The sequence below is a fragment of the Lutra lutra genome, chromosome 4 (genome assembly GCF_902655055.1).
Source record: "Lutra lutra chromosome 4, mLutLut1.2, whole genome shotgun sequence".
Classification (NCBI taxonomy): Eukaryota; Metazoa; Chordata; class Mammalia; order Carnivora; family Mustelidae; genus Lutra; species Lutra lutra.
In genome coordinates, this window is record NC_062281.1 from 76838164 (window position 1) to 76851475 (window position 13312).

Sequence of the window (13312 nt, forward strand, 5' to 3'; positions counted from 1 at the left end):
ATCTCCTCCCCCTGAAACCTGCCTTCTTCCCCTCCTCCTGCTGACACCAGAGTACGATGCTGTGAAATGATTTTTGCTTTCTTTTCCTTTCTCTGGGGGGCTATCAATATCGCTGGAGGAACTGGAGTTGGTCCCAAGCTGATTTATTTGTGGACTCTAAATGTAGTGATATGAGAAACCAAAAAATCAAGCCCCTGCACCTGGGTGATGTTGCTGTGTAGCCCGGTGACAGTTTTTGTAGACAGATTTTTTAAATGTAAATTTACAAGCTTCCGTGGAAGAAAGCAGGTGTTGTGAAGCAGATGTTGCATTTCAGTGTGCAAGAGCTTCACCCAGTTGACAGAGGCAAAGCCCAGCACCCTCCAAGAGGTCCGGCGGGCCTGCAGAGTCTAAAGGCGGGTGGGAGGTGGACCTCACACTGACCACTGCACGCTCAACCACCCACAACAGAAACCGCTCATCATCTTCAACCTGTCAAGGGAAATTGTTCCTGTGTTCGCAGCTGAAAAGCAAACCAAGCCCACGTCTTTGTAGCTCCTTTTCAGAATAAAGCATTGGACGCTTGGGCCACATTTCTCATTTTCTTATTCTGCAAAATAAAAACAGAGAGTGAGAAATTAAAAGAACATCTAGGTGACTTTGTTTGCCTAATGTAACCACATCCGATGACGTCCGCAGCTAGCCAGGGAATACGCAGTGAGTGTCACCCTAGAGATGGGAGGGGAATGAAGAGGAGGCACTCATTCTGACTGGTGGTGCTGGCAAGGGGTTCTAGAGACGATCCATGTAAGTGGAACCTGAAAGCAGGACTTAACCGCAGCATTTGAGAGATGGACACTCAAGTTGAGAAAATTGGGTGTGTTCGGGCAATGGAGAAGGTGGCAGCAAGACATCCCACAGGGAAAGGATACAGTCTAATATTTCCGTGTCTGCCTCCCTTGCTGAGATGGAAGGTCCTTGAAGACACAGGTGTGGTCTTATGTTTCCAAAAGCAGACCCATTCCCCACTTCCTCAGTCTGCACCCTTTCACAAATGTCCCCAGATCTTAGAGGACCCTGTGAACCAAGGGAAGGAATTTGGACATGTGTCTTGAGGCAATGGTCTTGGAATTTTCAGACCTGTATTTGCATTTTGGAAAGACTCTCTGGCCTGCTGCATAGCAAAGGAATTGGAGTCAGGCAAGAATGTATGGAGGAAGACAGTGAGACAGTTGCAGTGATCTAGGATCATTGTAAAATCCTATCTCGGCACCTCCTGAATTTTTCTTCCAAACACAAACTGATTGTGTTTAACCCTCTCCATCACACTTCAGTAGCTTTCCTTTAGATACTGAACAAGGTTTAAAGTCCCAAGCATAGAATTCAAGGCCCCTCGTAATGTAAACCTACTCTACCTGTTCTACATTTCTTCCTTCACATACTCTGGTCTCAGTCAGTAGAGACTAATCCCCGATACCCCAAAAGCATGTGTCCCTTTTTTATTAAGGTATTTACCCTCTTAGAAGTTTGCTCTTGCTCCTACTGAGGTACTCACTTCCTCCTCCCGGCTTCTTCCTCCCACACAGCACAGCGAAGTGTTTTGAGGGCCAGATGGTGACTTACTCATGCATGCTCCTCCACCCCCTTTAGCCTAGCACTTTGCACATTATAGACACTTGGCAAATATTTGTTGAGCAGAATTGAACTGTAATAGCAGTACTTGTAGTTGGATTCATTTCATATTTATTGAGCACCAGAAAACATAAACAAAAAGATCAAGATCGGTCCATCTAATTACATTAAAATGTAAATCACTGTGCAGAAATTTTAAGTTGAGAGACGAAAGATACAGAATATAAATAACAAAGAGGTAATTTCCTTACAAAATCAAGAGTTCCCCAGATCATTCACACTAATAATCTAAAAAAAAAAAAAAAAATGGACAAAGGAAGTTAAGTACACCCATTCCATTTTTCATTTGACAGTTGTAAGGATGAAAGGGTTTTCAGGTACCCATTTGTGGGGCACATGGGTAGCATAGTCTGTTAGGAGTCAGACTCTTGGGTTTTGGCTCAGAGTCTTGAGATCCAGCCCTGTGCTGGGCTCCGCACTCCCTCAGCATGGAGTCTGCTTTAAGTTTCTCTCCTGCTCTCTCCCTCTGCCCCTCCCTCTCTCTGTCTCTCTAATAAACAAATAAATAAATAGATCTTAAAAAAATCTATTGCACCAGTAGGACTGAGGGTGTGAGGAAAAAACACTCACAGGCTTTGTTCACTGGAGCAGAAACTGGTGTGTTCCTTCAGGGAGGGCGGCTTGTCAATACCCACAATATTTAACATGCAGGAGCCTTTAATCTAGAAATTCTATTCTTAGCAATGTATTATAGAGATGAAAACAGAACAGGCAAAGAACCATACACAGTAATGCATGCAGGTTGCAACCTCGTCTCTAACAGCGAACCCATCAGCGGGAGGCTGGTTCAGTGACAATATAACTACATAAAGGAAAACTGCAGTCATTGAAAGAAATGGAGTAAATCTAGGATTACAGGTGGAGAATTATTCCCAATTGTATCAATAACAGAAAAAAGCAAGGTACCCCCGGCTTATACAATAGGTTGTTCCTTTTGTAAAAAACAAACATACAGATATCCCTTATATGCATAAGAACCTTGACATGGAAACTTGATGAAAACTTGACATGGGCTGCTTCTGGGCGGATTTATCTTCTTTTGCATTATTTGGACCTTTGAACATTGTGTACCCTTTTGTGGTGTTTGAGCATGTTTTTCAATGTGTTCAATTTTAAAAGCCACCCCCATCCCCCACACATACACATTTGTTGATCAATTACACACACTAGACGCTTACCTGGTATTGGGGATATAACCATGCATGATATAGTTTATATCCACCGGGAGCTTTCAAGTAGGTAATGATCCTCAAAAGGATTGCTTCTACATACTACCTCACAGCATCTCTCCCACGGCATGGAGAATCTGCAGTGAGACACTTTCTCTGAGAGATGTGGGTAAACACAGTAAAATATTTGATAGTTGATATCAAAGGCTTGTCTGAAAATTTTCTCACTGCACCAATACACATCCTGATACAAATGATTTATCAGGTTAATTAGCTTCACTTTTCCTGTAGTGTCTTGGAATGAGAATGACAATACTGGCAAATGTGACAGTGGGGATGGGACTCTGCCCCTCCAAAGTGGTACAGCAAAGTCTTATATAATCTGGGTATAAGACGAGTATGCTGAAGTTATCAGGGTATGGTGTAAAGAGGCAAACAAGGAATTGGGGAATTAGTGAAGAAAAATTTAGAACTGAACATCCTTGCCTAAGTAGAGCCACCTTATGATTACACACATTAATGATTTGCTGGTCAAAAGTCCCCAATTAGTTTGTCACCAAGAGTACTTCATAGAAAACACACTTACAGAAACCATTCATCAAAGAGCTATGCCATTACTACAAAGCTACAATAATCAAAACAGTGTGACTTAAGACAGACATATAGATCAATGGAATAGAATTCAAAATCCAGAAATAAACTCTGACATACATAATGGATTTGCAGTAGGAGTGTCAAGACAATCCAATAGGAGAAAGCACAGCCTTTTCAACCGAAGGTGCTAGGACCTGGACAGCCACATACAAAAAAAAAAAAAAAGAAAAAGAAGAAGAAGAAGAAGTTGGATTCCTACCTCATACCACATACAAAAATTAACTCAATGGATCAAAGACCTAAATATAAGAACTAAAACTACAAAACTCTTAGAAGATAGTTGTAAGTCTTTTTTTTTTTTTTTAAAGATTTTATTTATTTATTTGTCAGAGAGAGAGAGGGAGAGAGAGCAAGCACGGGCAGACAGAATGGCAGGCAGAGGCAGAGGGAGAAGCAGGCTCCCCGATGAGCAAGGAGCCCGATGTGGGACTCGATCCCAGGACGCTGGGATCATGACCTGAGCCGAAGGCAGCTGCTTAACCAACTGAGCCACCCAGGCGTCCCAGTTGTAAGTCTTTTTGACCTGGAATTAAGCAATGCTTGCTTAGAAGGGTCACCGAAAGTAACAAAAGAAAAAAGAAATTGGACTTCATCAAAATTGAAAACTTTTGTGTTTCAAAGGATAATATAAAGTGAAAATACAACCCACAGAAGGGAAGAAAACATCTGTATACCTCTATCTGATCAGGGACTTGTATTTAATATATATAAAGAACTCTCACAGTTAAGTAATAAAGATACATTACTCAACTTAAAAATAGGCAAAGGGTCTAAATGAACATTTCTCCAAGGAAGACATATGACTGGTCAGTAAGCACATAAGAAGATGCTCAACATGAGTAGCCTTCGGGAAAACGCAAATCATAACCACACTGAGATACCAGCTCACACCCATTTGGATGACTGTAATCAAAGGCAGATAATAAGTGTCAATGAGAATGTAAAAAAATTGGAACTCTTATACATGGTAAAATGGTGCTGCCACTTCGAAAATGTTTCGCAGTGCTCTCAAAGTTTAAACGTAATTACCATATGACCAAGCAATTCAACTCCTAGGGATATATTCAAAAAGAAATGAATAACCACACAAACACTTGTACACAAATATTCCAGAAACAGCATGACTCATAATAGCTTCCAAGTGGAAACAACCAAAATGCCCATCTACTGATGAATGGATACAAAAAATATGGTAGATCCATACAATGGGAATGCCTTTCAGCAACAAAAAACAATGATACAGGTAACATGAATGGGTCTTGAAAACATTAGACCAAGTAAAAGAAGCCAGTCACAAAAGACCACATACTATACAATTCCATTCCTATAAATGACCAGAATAGCCCATTCTAGAGATAGAAAATAGTTGTTTAAGTGTTGGAGAAGTGAAGAGAAAGGGAGGTGTTAAGAAATGAATGTGTGCTTACGGTTTCTTTCTGGAGTGAAGGGCTCTACAATCAATTGTGGTGGTGGCTGCACAACTTTGTCAATATACCAAAAATCACTGTATTGTATACTTTAAGTGGATGATTTATATGGTATCTGAATTGTATCTCAATAAACTTGCTATTTTTTTTTTTTTTTTAAAAAGGGCTAGGCCAAGACAAATAGCTCCTGGATAAATGTTGATACCGGTAGGTACATTTAAAGAGGTGACAGTAAAATTCCAAACCCTTGAACAGCATGCTTAAAATACCGAAATGCTTGTCACACAAGTATTAGTTTCTTGTCAGGTCCTATTTTAATCCATCATTTTTAGAGCAATCAATACAAATCAAGGCGTTTCTCAAACGATCCAACTTTTATTCAAATAGAATCACATTTAACAATCAGGGTCATATGGCTTAAAAACATCTGACCTGGGTTTTGGACTAGACCAATGAGATGGATAGTTTATGGTCAGCAGCCTTTAAAATAACACTCTTGATCCAGCACCAGATAAAGAGAAGGGACACGAGCTATTTGTTTTCATTGATTTTTTTAGTATGCATTAAATTTTATTAAATAATAGGTTCTAAAACTGGCCTGTAAATGAAATAAACTGGATTTAAAAACATGGTAGATATGAGAGCTGCCACACAACCTACCCCAATCACCATACTGAATATTTGTGTGTTTATAGCACAAAATGAAGTGGAGCTCTAGTCTCATCCCAGTGTGTTCATACTTTTCCTTGCCCACCTCTTCCTGCGAACAGAAATCCCCCTTCTAAGAAAATCTTTTTCTCTCCATTACTGTGCTTCAAGAGTATAGGCCTTCAGGTTATCAAGTATGTATGGATTTTAGTCACAGAATCTTTTAACTAAAGCCTTTCCCTAAAGAAAGAAAAAAAAAAAAGAGAAAGAAAACCAGTTTTTTTGCAGGCCATTTATTCAACAACCCTCCCACACCGCTTCTTCCCTGCCCAGTTAATGTACTACTCTGATTTAAACAAAGACAAGGGAGTGAAATGAGCATGGAGGTCTTACTTTGCTGAGCCTGAGATCTGAGGCCCACTGCTCATCCACCGTGAACTTACCTTCCCAGTCTCTGTTCTGCCACTCCACCAACCACCTTAAACTCTATGTGAAACAGCCTATAGACCACTCTCCAAAGTTAGCTTGAGCTTTCTTTCCACCATGTTGTTGCTCGCGTCATTTCCCATCCCTGGAAACCACCATCCTTTCACTGCCAGTAAGTGTTTACTTGTTACCTTTGCTTGTTAGCCAGGTGAAAGGCTCCACTCCTCCCATCACCTTTCCTAATGCTTCCTTACCTTTGGCAAGTCATGTGAACTCAGCGGCATGGCACAGTCAGCACTGGCAGACTATCTCACAGCACTGAGGGCAAACACAAAGGACGCAAGGCTAAATTAACTATCTGCTCTTGTAGAATTTAAGATCTGTATGGGTAAGGCCTAAAAGGCGTTAAAAGATTACGGTAATCTTTGTTGAAAGTATTCATCTGCTTCTAAATTAAATAAACAATTTTAATGCAAACAGTCAGTAAGGCATCTTTCCCATCGACCCCAGGATCTCATCTCTTTCTGCTGCTGTAGGCATAGATGGTGTCACTCCATTCTGTCTTCTCTGGACCATGATAGAATTCTGCACGTAAGTATAAAAAGAAGAAATCCAAATCAGTCATATATCCAATGCTACTCATTTGCCAGTTATTGGCCACTACTTCCTCAAAGAGGAAATTCTAAAAACCAAGTGTAAAGAGGAACCAAAAAACTAATTCTAGGACTTCAGATTATGTTTTCAAACTAATTAAATAGAAGTGACCATTCCAATTACGTTGACGGTAATTGGGATGGGAATATACATTACTGAAGTGCAGGAGCACAAGAGTCCAGTCTGTCCAGAGGATCTACTAAATAATTACTACATGAAAGCAATAGTTAACTTAGAAGATCTGGAAAGGAAGTAGCTGGATCTAGTGCTCAGATACAGAAGTCACACACCAATGTCTCAAGAAAAATGGGACCATTTTAACAACCATGAGAGGTGGTGGGAAAGGAGAAGGCAGAAATGGAAGCATAAAATGCATTATGACAAAGCAAGCTCTCCATTCTGTTCATCCCCAGAACTAAAATTAAAACAAGGTTATTGTGTTAGGGCTGCAGCTCTTAAACACTCATCGGAAGACCCACCCATAGGAGACCTGCATTCTTCCAGCCTGGAGAAGGAGGAGGCAGCCACTAAAAACTCGCAAGTATCCTTCAGGAAACACAGAGGAGAGTGAAAAGCTGGTTTCCCCAGGCATCACCAAGAAGGGACTGTGGGTATGCACTAATTTAGGGCTTCAGTTTCAAGCCTAAGAGAGGAGTTTTAACACAAAGCTAACCAAGCTAGGCGTACCCAGAATTTCCGGCAGTTTTTATACTTCAAGAAGTAAGTGGAGCACCGTTCCCTGTCGTAGTTATTTTCATCCATACATCGGGTAGAAGCATCGGATTCCTTTAATATGTAAGAAAGGCATCATTTAAAGAGGGTGGAATGGGATCTAAAAAAAAAAAAACAACAACAAAAAACCCCCAAACTTCTGAAGCCACTTCCCTCCAGAACAGATAATACGAACTCATTCCCTTTTGCTCCTTTTTTAATGAGCATGTAATGAACAGAAACTGAATTATCTTCCCTACCATCCCAGCACTCATTCTGCTCAGGGCAGACATCTTCCTTTTCATAGTCTGAGTCAGTTTTCTGAATATCTGATCATGGGAACTTGAGCCAGGGTGCAGACTGAGATCATTTACCCCAGTTACCATTCAACAAAGAAGCGGAGGCAAGGTACAAGGTGCTGAAAATCACTACTGCACAGCGAGAATCAAAACCCAATCTCCCAAAGCAGATTGCAGCTGTCCTGCTTTTCCAAGTTCTCACTTTGACTTGACTGTTTCAAGATCCTAAGTAAGTAGCTAATAACTGGTCTACATAAAGGCAACATAAATTAACACCACTCATCTCAATGTATTTTTGGCTATCATTCCCTCCATTATGCAAGTACATATACTATTATGCATGAAGTTTTAATAGATATCATTAATATCACTTCAAAACCTAAGTGAGCAACACAGGGCGGTGAGTTCAAAGGTAGGAGCCATTTGGGAATTAAAATTAAGCTGTCTAAACTGGAAGTAGATTGGATAACAAACTTCAAAGTGAAAAGTATGATTCTGAGAGGTCATCTAAAGGAAAGCTTTAACTCAAGGGGTAGGTAATTTGCTTCACGGATCTAAGAAACACGGTCTATCTAAAGAAACTTAATAAAGCTGGTTCAAAACAGATCAAATATACAAAACAAAGCTAAAATTCTATGCCAAATATTTAATGAATGTGTACATTTGAAAAATGCCATTTGGCTCAGGGAATGGCACCAGTCTGATGAATGCATTACTCCAGGGTGACAAAGCCACAAGTCAGTATTGCTAGTCATACCAAACAGATGCCAGTAAGACTTTATTATTACAACAAAACATTTTGTGTACGTGATACCCTTGTGGGAAGCTTTGCTTTAAATAGGCAAATTCCATTATAGGCCCTATTCATCGCCAGGCTGTCTCAAGGACAGGATGAAATTATTGCTATTAAAACAAATTTCAGTGGCAGTTGAAAAATACACTTTGCCACTTTCCACTTTTGGACTACAGACTTTCCCTGGTGTTACATATTCCGTCTGGTGTTACAGTGGCAAATATATGCTTGCACATTATACAAATGGAAACTTTGAGGGGATGGATCTTTGTTACCTAAATTATGAATACCTAAAACTGCTCTGGTGAAAGAAGGATACGCTGGCCAGGAATATTTTTGTATAGAAATAACTTTATTCAAGAACTTCAGAAAATGGATGCCCGTAAGAACACAAGTCTGTTTTTCCAAGTTAATACTCGTGAAAATTAAAAGCAAATCACCTTACCGACAAGCAAGGGTTTATGTCAGGATCTCTCAGCCTCCGTGCTACCATGGGCATCCTAATACTTTTCTTACTGCAGGGAGAGGTTAGAAAAAAGAGTTACACAGTGAATGACAGAAAATAAATCAATACATCTCATTAGACCCCTGAGTACTCGAAAAATTAATATTGGGATGCTTATCCAGTAAGGAACTTTGTATGCTCTCTCGATTATGAGAATAAATATTTGGTTGGGTTTTTCCTTTGAATTGCCATGGTGCCTCAGGGCTGTATTTAAATTCATCCACTGAAATTTGATTATAATGTCTAGGAAGAAAGTTCAGTTATAGTTCAGTTTTAGTTTATCTTTACTTCTAAAAGTTAAGCTATAAACACATTTTAAAAAGACCTAAAAATACAGCATGCATTCTTTTTCAAAAAAATATTTATTCATTTATTTGAGAGAGAGAGAGAGAAAGAGAGAGAGCAAGCCAATATGCACAAGTGTGGGGAGGCAGGAAGTGCAGAGGGAGACAAGTAGACTCCCCGCTGAGTGGGGAGTGTGCTTCCCTTTCAGGCTTAATCCCAGGCCTCTGAGATCATGACCAGAGCTGAAATCAAGAGTCCAATCCCTAACTGACTGAGCCACCTAGGCCTCCCAAATATAGCATGCATTCTAATGATTACTTCCTTATTATACATTTGATCATTATACAAAATAAGTGTGGAACAAATAGTACGAACCAACATTAGCAAAAACATTTGTTTACTAAACCTAACTGCATACTCTAACCAGCACCAGGGTGGTCAATATACTAAAAAACAAAGTTATTGCTTAGTTGGCATTTTGAAAAGCTAAAAAAGAAAAACTGAAACTTTACTCCCAGTGGTACCTTCTATTTAACTGATACTTCCCTGGGTTAAAGGAAGTCACAAAATGCTACTGTGGTTCATTAATCTTCCAACTCAAGCCTTACACATGGAGAGCTCTGCAGAAGTCCTCACCAATTAAAGATTATCACAGTTCCCTAAGAGCCACCTAGTGATTCCAAGTCAAGTCACACAGTACTCATATATGTCAACTATGTTCCAGGAAAACTGATCTCTATAACGGAGTTCATCTGAAACTGGTATGCCTATTATCTTTGAAAACATGTCATAGAAAGGAACTAAAAGAAAATTAAAAAAACAATAGTCAACAAACTATTTAATATTTCAAAGTGATTTTTTCATTCCACTATATCAGTATACTATTGATGAGCTACCCACAAACATTTTTAAATGCTCTGCACTAAGTTTAAGGAGCTGAGCTAATATGTACTCTCGAATTCTCTTCTAGCTTAACCATCTTCCACCTAAAACAAGCGGCAACGCAAATGACCTACGCAACACCACCCAATAAAAACTGCATCAGTCAGTATAACCAGACAAAGGTCAGAATTTTTGTATGAAATGGTTTCTACTTTTCTTGCCCTAGATGACACGGTCAAAAAATATCAGTCATGGTAAAAGAAATAAGGTACATTCAGGAAAATCAATCAAACCCCATAAGCTCCTAAAAAGTGGAGGTATTTGTAATCAAGAGTCACCCAGTTCAGAGACCAGGGTGTCCAGGCTAAAAGAGAAAAGTTTAGTCATTCCAGTATCCTTTCTCTTTTAGGAATCCTCTAAGTAATCCTTACATTTCATGATTTTCCCTGAACAATACATGAATACACCTAGCTAACAAAAGCAGGTAAAAACGAAATTCAAGGTGCTATTCAATTTTATCTAGAAGCTTCTTCCTCTCCTGAACGCAATTCTTTTGCTAGCTTGACTTCTCACTAACAGATAATAGTACTAAGTAAATCCACATCCTTCTCTTTTACATCCATCCTATGATGTAAGAACACAGAATTCTACTTAGCTGTTTATATTCCTTATATATAATCTCAACAATAATGAGACATACACACAACTCTGATTGCGTGCCTTATATGAAAATGCACTTTCACTGCATTTTATTATCATTATCAGTCAAGAATTCTTTAAAAATAACATCTAGGTAACATCATATATACACAAATCAGGTTTGAAGGATTAATTTATTCAGATTTCCTTTCCTTTCCCTTCCGGATTCTACATACGAGTCAATGTAAGTTTGGATTTCTAAATGTCACCTTCTTTGCCTGAATCCTCACGTATCGACTGGAAATGAAGAGGAAATGCCTGTTTACAAGGAGGAGAAGGGCTAAAGGGAAGAGTGTTCTGCCAGAGATGGCTTGCCTGCTTACTTTCTGAAGGCACTAAACAAATATTACAGAGCTCTACATGCAAAGGACAGCCAGAAAGAAAACCAAAGATTTGAGGGGCCGCAAAAGCACAGCACAGTTGAGGAATAACTCTAACACCTTCTCCAAAAGGCAAATTGCTTTAAAAAGTATGTGTTGATTTTCCATCCAGTTCACATCCCCACAGTTCACATCCCCAGAGGAAGAAAACGTTACTGAACACGTCCATGCTCACATGCTGGTCAGAGCCAAGGCAGGGGTCTGTGGCTCTGATAAAACGCAGATGCAACTAGCAGGAAACTGAAATACGTTATGCGAGAACCTAAAGCCCTTACCCCACTGCTGAGTGCAGAAAGGCAGGGTCAGGAAGTCGGCATAGCATGGCGGGGAGGGGTGGGGAAGTCGAATGAAGAAACTGGAGGTGCGAGTCCGCAGTCTCGCGACCTTCCGCGATGCTGCCTGTCGGTCTAACGGTGGACGACGGGCACAGAACACACCTGCTTTGACCTTCGATGGAGCCGAATAGGGTAGAGGGACAGGAAAACGCAGGAAACTGGGAGTGTGGGGGGGGGGGGGTGGCAATTACGCCCCAAAGGTTGAGAAGCAGGGTAAAGGAAGAGCTGGGGTGCCCAGGCAGAGCGAGGGTCACTTTCCTCGTCTCCAGCCCGAACAAACCGGTGTCGTGGAAAGGAGAAGCGACAGGAAAGGGCCTGCGCTGAGGCAGGGCCTGGTGGCAGCGGCTTCACGCCAAAAGAAAGGATTCGGGCCCGCGGTGACCCAGGTGCACACTCTTCTCTTCTCGCATCCCCGCAGCCGCCGCGAAAGGAGGGGCGGGGGACCACTCACCTCGGACGGCCACCCTGCCAGCTCCCAGGCCGTCTCCAGCTCCAAACACGTCAATGGCTCACGCAGCAGGACCTTAAGTAGCGCGCATCCCAACGTGCTGCCCCCGCTCCCCCGGCGGCCGCCGGCCCAATCAACGCGCGCCGCCGCCAGACTGACAGCCCTCCCGGGTCCTGCTGGGCGGGGGCGGGCGGGTCTCGCCCCGCCTCCAGCTGGCGGGAGGAGGGCCGAGGTGGGATGAGTGGGCGGGGCTGGGCGCCCGGCCACGCCCCTATCCCCCGCCCCGCCGCGCCCCCCACGCCGCGGCCCGCCTCTTAACACTTTGGTTTGATGGGCGGCACCAAAGCCCAATCGGCGAGCCCGTCCCTGGCGGCGGCGACGCCTAGTGGCCGGCCCTGGAGCGGAGCCCGCCCAGGGGGTGGGCACAGCGGCGGGCGGGGACCGGGGGCGGGCCGGCGGGAGGCGGGGGCGGCGGTCGAGGAGGCCGGGGGAGGCGGCGGTGGGCGCGACGTCGGCGGCGGCGGCGGCGGCGGCGGCAGCGGCAGCTGCAAGTTGGGCTGCAGGGGCAGCGCATACACTACAATGGCTGCTGGAAAGAGGCGTAAGGAAACAATTTCCAGGCCCGCCGCGTCCAGCCCGAAATATGAGAAAAAAATTATTAGAAATTCCGCGGGCGGTGTAAAGGCGGCGGACGGGCCGGAGGGAGGATGTTAAAGCCCCGCGGTGAGTTCTCCCGGGGTCCGGGGCGGCGGAGAGGTGTTTAGCGGGAGAAATATCAGGGTTATTTAAATTATGGGACTAGCCGAGGGGGCAGAGGAGCAGCAGCGGCGGCAGGAGGAGGAAAAGTTTGTGCTACTCTCAGCCCCTGCTCAGGACCCCAGAGAGAAAAATAATAATAAAAAATAAAATAAAATAATTAAGCGGGGGTGTGGGGACTCCTGAAGTCGCTTCTGACAGGGCAGGGGGCGATGCGGCTGGAGACCCAAAGGTGAGGTCGGTGGGAAAAAAAAAAACCCTTTATTCAGGGTCTGGAAAGTTTGAAAAGTTTTCCTCCTCCTCCTCCTCCTCCTCTCTGGTGCTGTGAATATTGTGACAGCGGCAGCGGCAGCAGCGAGAGCGGAAGACATTAGAGACCCGAAAAATAAGGGAAAAATTAATATAAATTCAGTTTTGAGAGTAAACTCTCCGCATTTTCCACCAAAACATCCCGGGGGAAGGTCGCTTCCCAAAGGGCCTGGCGGAAACCCGCAGTCGGCAATATTTGGGGGGTACTTTGAGTGACTTGGGGTAACTTTGCCCCTTTTTCAAAAGAGGTTTTTCTTTTTT

General features: G+C 42.7%; 2 protein-coding genes across 6 annotated transcripts in view; one reads left to right on the top strand and one right to left on the bottom strand.

Moving 5' to 3' along the window:
- Positions 1-5719: 5719 nt before the first annotated feature.
- CHCHD7 (coiled-coil-helix-coiled-coil-helix domain containing 7) lies at positions 5720-12135 on the bottom strand. Of its 2 annotated transcripts, none has more exons than XM_047727666.1 (4): positions 11990-12135; positions 8898-8967; positions 7337-7435; positions 5720-6580 (listed from the first exon to the last, which is right to left on the bottom strand). In XM_047727666.1, exons 2-4 carry the CDS (start codon positions 8949-8951, stop codon positions 6476-6478), a joined length of 258 nt encoding a protein of 85 aa, XP_047583622.1. In that variant the 5' UTR covers positions 8952-8967; positions 11990-12135; the 3' UTR covers positions 5720-6475. The 2 variants fall into 2 exon arrangements, with proteins under 2 accessions (XP_047583622.1, XP_047583624.1); XM_047727668.1 differs by having other exon boundaries at positions 8898-8977; positions 11990-12065.
- A 409-nt stretch (positions 12136-12544) lies between these two features.
- Positions 12545-13312, top strand: part of PLAG1 (PLAG1 zinc finger) — a 49004-nt gene continuing 48236 nt past the window's right edge. For all 4 annotated transcript variants that reach the window (XM_047728007.1, XM_047728008.1, XM_047728010.1 and 1 more), the window contains exon 1: positions 12545-12709. The gene's annotated coding sequence lies outside the window, so the exon portion shown is untranslated. The remainder of the gene's footprint in view (positions 12710-13312) is intronic.